The following is a 6502-nucleotide window of genomic DNA, read 5'->3' on the forward strand; positions in this document are numbered from 1 at the left end:
TGCATGTTTGGTGATCTGGAATTATGAGTATAGGTTCCAGTGTGGCCTTAACTGAGGATTTAGGGGATTTATTGCAGAGAGGATTTAGTTTCTGCATATGCTTATGCCAATTTCCAGGGGCTGCCATGAACCTGAAATCACTTTAGCCCACTTTTTTGAGACTTTGTTTTGGCCTACTTTGCCTTACAAAAATGGATGGCATTATAAACATTATTTTGCTTTTCTGACTCACTCAACACAACTCATGGAAATCTGGTACACTGGCAGTTTTCTAATGTGTTATTTGTAATGGCTGTATAATGTTCCTTGCTATGGGTATTTTTCTTTTGATGGGCTGTCAATCTATTTCCAAGTATTGTCTGCTATCATCACAATGTTCTGCCCTTTGAGGACAGATTAAATGGAGTTAAAGTGCTGACTCAGAGTGTAAATGATTTGTGTTTCTTTTCTCCTTTTGATTTAAGTAGAAACTGCCTTTTAGTTTTTCATTTGAAAAACATTAATTAACTCCTTTTATGTCCAAGGCAATTTTATAGGTGCTGGAATAGGACAGTTAGTAAACTCAGACTTCCTCTCATGGAATTTAAATCACTGTATACTTACTCCATATTTCTGTGTCCTTTTTTATTCCAACACCAATATCTAGAATATATTATCTAATCACCTATCAGCATTAGGTGTCATTACACCTTCGACAGTGAAGATTGGCTAAGTTATGATGCACTAACAAACATACCCTCAAATCTCAGAAGATTAAATAACAATGATTTATTTCTCCTTATGTGACATCATCCATATTAATTTCAAATTATTTTCACCACAGAACTCAGAGTGAGGGAATATCCACCCACCTGAAATTGTCAGTCATTTTGGCAAAGCTCTCAAGAAGGGTTTCATATCAGTTATCAAACCTCAACAGAGCCATGTTACTACTGGAGACAGATATTGCAACAATACTTAAAGTCAATTTTTATCAATCACACACATATGGTCTTTCATTTGACTTCTATTTCCATGCTACTTTCAACACCTTTGACTATAGTTATGTTCTTTTCCCCTCTGTTTGGAAGTGCATATATACTGATATTTCTGGAATCACATTCTTGCTACTTACAATCGAGGTGAAAGAGAGGGCCACCATTCCCACAGTTGGGAAATTCCAGGAAACTCCCAGATTAGGCTCATGAACTCAATTCCTGATTTAGATGACTACAGCTGGGGTCAGAGGTTAGTAGAGTGTTGTATTTTTTATTTTTAAATAGATCCATGCAGATGTGGAAAGGACCTATTCTCCAAAGTAAAGTATTCTGTGATCCCAGAAGAGAACCTCTAGGATAGCATGCAGAGTAGATAAAAAGGAAGAGTTACCATATAAAAAAATAAAGAACAGAAAAGTCATCATCCATAATGCAGGATATCTCATGCAAATAGTTCATGTTATGTATTGAAATTAGTCGTGTATTTAACCTGCCTATTTTAGTTGACATAATGGCATTAGCATCTACCACCTACCTAAAGAAACTTTATTCTTTAATAATACTCTATTTCACAATTAATAACAGGTCTTTTAGTTTTCCTTTTTTAATTTGGCTATTAAATTCTGATATTATATTCTGCTGAGATTAAAATATTTTAAAAAAATTTGTCCATTATACTGTTTCCCAATGTAAAAATTCATGGTCAAATAATTGTTAGCTGAAATAATGTATATTATCTGATAATTTATAAGCTAGGATATTTTATTAATCTTTTGTGTAGGAATTTTTAAGTGCCCTTTTAATTTAAATACACTTGGGAGAGACAAACTACTAACAATACATCCCATCAGCTCCCAAAGTGTTTTAAACTCAGAATAAACATATTTAAAGAATGCTAAAAAACTAATGTAAGAGAAATATTTAAAATCATTTCTGACTAAAATATATGAACATTAATTTCACTTAGTAAAAGTATGTGACATTTGTATAGACTACAAACCATAGTCCATCAAATCATATTAGACCACAGATATTTAGGGACAGAGAATTGAAAGATCACAGGTATATATTGATATGTCAAACATTACAAAACATTCATCAGATGTGGTGAAATTCAAAGATTGGAAGTTTTAATTTTAGAAATGACACTTTTCCCAGATCTTCCTCAATGCCCCCTAAACATCCTTGTTTTTCAGGCTATAATTAAAGGCATTCAATGTAGGGGTGATGGTTGAAAAGAACACTGATGCATCCTAGTCCTGATCAGGGCTGTGTGAGGAGCCAGGAGTCATGTAGGTGAAGATGGCTGGACCATAATGGAGCCCCATGACCATCAGGTGGGAGGAGAGGTGGCCAGTGCTCTGTTCCCCTCCTTGGGGGAATTCATGTGGAGGACAGTGAAGAAGATGAGGGAGTAGGAGGAAAAGATGATAACAAAAGGAATAAGGAGTATCACCATTCCCGTCACAAGAAATGTCAGCTTAAATGCAGAGGTACCCTCACAGGAGGAACTCAAAATAGTCAGGATTTCACAGAAGTGTTCTATCTCCTTGGGGCCACACTTAGGTAAGTGCATGGTGTATGCAGTCTGGACTAGAGCATCTAGGGCACCCCCAGCCCAGGACCCCAGGACCATCATCAGGCAGACCCTCTGGCATATGATGACTGGGTGTCTCAGTGGGTAGCAGATGGCCACATAGCCATCCCAGGACATGAGAGTCAGGAGAATGCAGTCATCTCCCCCCAACATCAGAAAGAAAAACATCTGTGTCCCACAGCCTGTGTTTGAAATTATTTTCTTTCCTGAGAAAAAGTCAATGGCCATCTTCTTGGGGGCAGTGGTGGAGATGAGGAGCAAGTCAATGAGGGACAGCTGGCCGAGAAGGAAGTACACGGGCATGTGGAGCTGGGAATCCAACAAGATGAGGAGAATCAGGGTGGAATTCTCTGTGAAGGCAGCAACACAGATGAAGGTGATCACACCAATGAGGATGTCAGTGAATTTCATGCCGGGGAAGAGTCCCAGGAGAATAAAATCCATTCCTGTGGTCTCATTCTTTCCCATCATCAATTAAATCCAACTGCTTCAACTGAAAGGTAATAGGTAAGGAAAACAAAAACACCAATACTGAATTATAACTTAATTTATATTTGGTTTTTTATATAAGTTTCAAATCTACTCTATGGAAATATCATTCAGTGTATTATTAGAATTCTCAAGGTTAGCAATGTATCAGTTACATTTATATCTTTAATACAGGGTGAAAACCACAAAGAACATACAAATGTAAAAGTCATTTACTGTAAACTAAGTATTAAACTTGTTATATGTTTACCAACAAACTTCATGCCCTCAAAATGAAGGTTCTAAATCCACTCCTGATTGCTGATTACACTTTAAACAGACTGATTTTTTCCCCCTCAGGCCACTTGCCCTGGAAAAAAATGTGCATTACAGCCCTCTCATCCTTACAGTTGAGTGTGGGCATGTTTTCCCTCCTATCGCTAGCAAGCTTGGAGGACAAGTGCTGACAATTGTGGGGCTTCATTGTGGAAGGAATGTAGACAAGGAAACTGCCATCATTTAGTTGTTATTTGTGCATGAACTCAGTTTTCGTTACATGGGTCAAGCACTAAAGTTTGTGTGTTTTTTTATTCTAGCAACTAGTGTGATCATAATAGATAACATATGTGAGAGAATATATTTTACCCTGAAAAGGTGCATGTGTGTGTGAGTGACTGTGACAATTATTTTAGCTTAAAATCAAATATGAATTCTTTCATTCAGTTTGTTATCACTAATGCCACTTTTTATCCCAGATTCAGCATCACTGAGGCAGACTTTAATCTACCTCCCATATTAATCTTTAATTTGCCTCCCACTTTCCAGGCTTTGCTGGTGTACCTGAACTTGTGGTACCTGCCCACAATTTTCTACATCTTCACTGGCCATATGTGCTCATCCATGGTGTGTCTGATATATATTACCTAAATTGATTGAATCTGCTTGTGTAGTGAGTGCAAATCTACACTCATCAATGTGCAGATCATTCATCCATAAAAGAATATTTAAGTGAACAACTTGACCTAGAGGCATTGTCTGCAGGTTTTTGGCTCTGATTTATACAAAGAGACATTAATATGACATTCCTCCTGGTACCCTAGATGAGAAAAGGGAAGTGTTAAGAATCAGAAAAGGATATGGATTGCTGGCTTAATTAAAATTCAGTAAATCCATTGAACAGTCTTAAATTAATTGCTACTCATCTGGTCAAAATAAAATATCTTTCTCCTATCTATTTTTTTTATATTTTATTGTTTTATCCACTCTCCTAACTTTCAAAATATTTCTCCTTTCTTTTATATATTTCTGTAAAAATGCAATATTATGATTACATGGAAAAACACCAATCAAAAGATGATGAAAATGTTCTGGAAACAGATAGTAATAGTGGTTGCAAAACATTGTGATGGGTTGCAGCTATTACTTTAGTCATAGAGAAGTCATAAATAATGTAGTAAGGTTGAATATAGTCCTAATCAAATGTATGTTTATCAATATGATGTAATGGCTAAACTAATCAATAGACTAAAATACAAAAACTGCATTAACAAGTTAGAGACAAGTAATAGCAATCAGTTTTCTAATTTTTAGTCTTTACACAAGTGAAAATATGGTATACTGTTCTTACAAAAATCATACCTTAACTAGTAAAAATATTGTCAGCAGAGTTTTACAGGCATTCAAGGCTAAGTCTCTGATAAAGTGGATACCTTCCCTTGATCTTCAACCATTTGTGTTTACAAAACATCATTTAATGTAAAAATAGAATATGATTTAATTGAATGTAACTCAAAATGCCATAAATTCTCTGTAACTGAAACGAGGGGGAACTCTCTGATCTCATGTTCACCTGCTTCTGGAGGAACAGGGACTCCCAGGCTTGGTCATGTATCAATTAATTTTTAAATTATAAACTTGTTCCTTTTGCTTTAACTGCTCCTTTTAGTAAAAGTGTGTTAAAGGTGAATTCTTGTCTTGAGTGCTCTCTAGTTTTAAACTATTTTCTGTCCCTATACTCTTAACTGAATGGGAGGTTACTTGATGAAGCCAAAATCCATTGAATCATGACCTGATTGGGCTCAGGCCTTCTCTAATGGAGATCATAGGTTTCAGGTGTAAAGAGACAAACCCATGACACTAGACTATGAAATTAAATGCTCATTATTTATTTATTTATCCTCCCTTAAAACCTTGAATTTGGAACAACACACAATCATGGCCATATATTTCTTGCTGCTTACTGCCAGCCTATTAGAAACTAGTGCACTCCTGCCCTCCAAGAGGAAACTTCCTTATCTGGCCTCAGCATCTCTTATGGATTTTCCTCTTGTATTTACCCTTATCTGTCATAGAGCAAACCTGTTGTACTCCATTTATCAAATCTGTATATGCATCTCTATGTGGAAATATATGATTCCCTTTTTCTCATATTCATACCTTTAAGTTCCAAACATATTTAGCAGCCAAAATTCTGTTCCTCCTCTTTCATTATGACTTTCTAAATATCTGTCATTGATTTGTACAAGTTTTATTTTATTGATCTGATTATATGTATTTTTCTTCCATTGGACTGGTTAATCATTTCAGAATTTCAATCTGTAGTCTAGAACACAATGGTGTTTTTTGTGATGAAAGAATAAATGAATAATAATCTTCATTTTAAAAAAAGCTATTTCACCTGGACATTCATGGTGCAATACTTATATATCTATTTAGGAATGGGGATATTCTGTTTCATGGCATATATTGTTATATACACATGTTTAACACAGAAGATCATGAAGCCTTCATTCTCCTCACTCATTTCTCTTCCTCACTTGAGTTTTCCTGTTTGCTGAGTCTAAAATCTTTGCACTCATTTTGTCTCTGCCCTTGTTTTTATACCCACAGATAATCTGTGTTTTATTATGGCCTTCTCTTTAATTAATACTGCAATTCTCATTTTCATTTTATTGCCTTTATCTTGCTTTTATGGACCACTATTTTGTTGTCAACAGTTCTCTTTTGCTTTGGTTTTCAGTTATCTTTAGGATACAGCACAGAGGTGTGTTAACTTTTTTGTTCAACTTGAGAATCTTCCTCTTTTAATAAGGAAACTGATTATATTTAAATGTATCATATTTATACTCTCTTGCTTCATTAACTTTTATTACTTTGTGCTGCAAAATTGTTTCCTTTGATTCCTGACTTTTATATGTGACATTTTACTTACTGTTACACTTCCTCATATGAGAACTTTTCTATTAGTTGTTGTGTTTTATATTTGTACTATATATTTAACCTATATATTCAATATGTCAAATTTATAAGTGAAAAATCTAATACTTTCAGTGAAATATGATACATTTAAAATATGGATATTTCCTTTACATATATATATATATATATATATATATATATATATATAATATATAATTTTACTATATTTGTGTGAGTCTACTTATGTATATTCTATTCTGTT

The 6502-nt window shown here is 34.7% G+C and overlaps 1 protein-coding gene across 1 annotated transcript; it reads right to left on the minus strand.

The window, feature by feature from the left end:
- Positions 1–2310: 2310 nt before the first annotated feature.
- On the minus strand, positions 2311–3042 carry LOC119524726 (olfactory receptor 2T33-like). The gene has a single exon (XM_037823401.1). It carries the CDS (start codon positions 3040–3042, stop codon positions 2311–2313), a length of 732 nt encoding a protein of 243 aa, XP_037679329.1.
- Between the last annotated feature and the right edge of the window lie 3460 nt (positions 3043–6502).

The sequence above is a fragment of the Choloepus didactylus genome (genome assembly GCF_015220235.1).
Source record: "Choloepus didactylus isolate mChoDid1 chromosome 11 unlocalized genomic scaffold, mChoDid1.pri SUPER_11_unloc5, whole genome shotgun sequence".
In the NCBI taxonomy this organism is placed as follows: Eukaryota; Metazoa; Chordata; class Mammalia; order Pilosa; family Megalonychidae; genus Choloepus; species Choloepus didactylus.

Excerpts from the sequence above, each read along its gene's own strand:
- LOC119524726 (XM_037823401.1), bottom strand. The coding sequence starts at position 3,042 with ATGGGAAAGAATGAGACCACAGGAATGGATTTTATTCTCCTGGGACTC.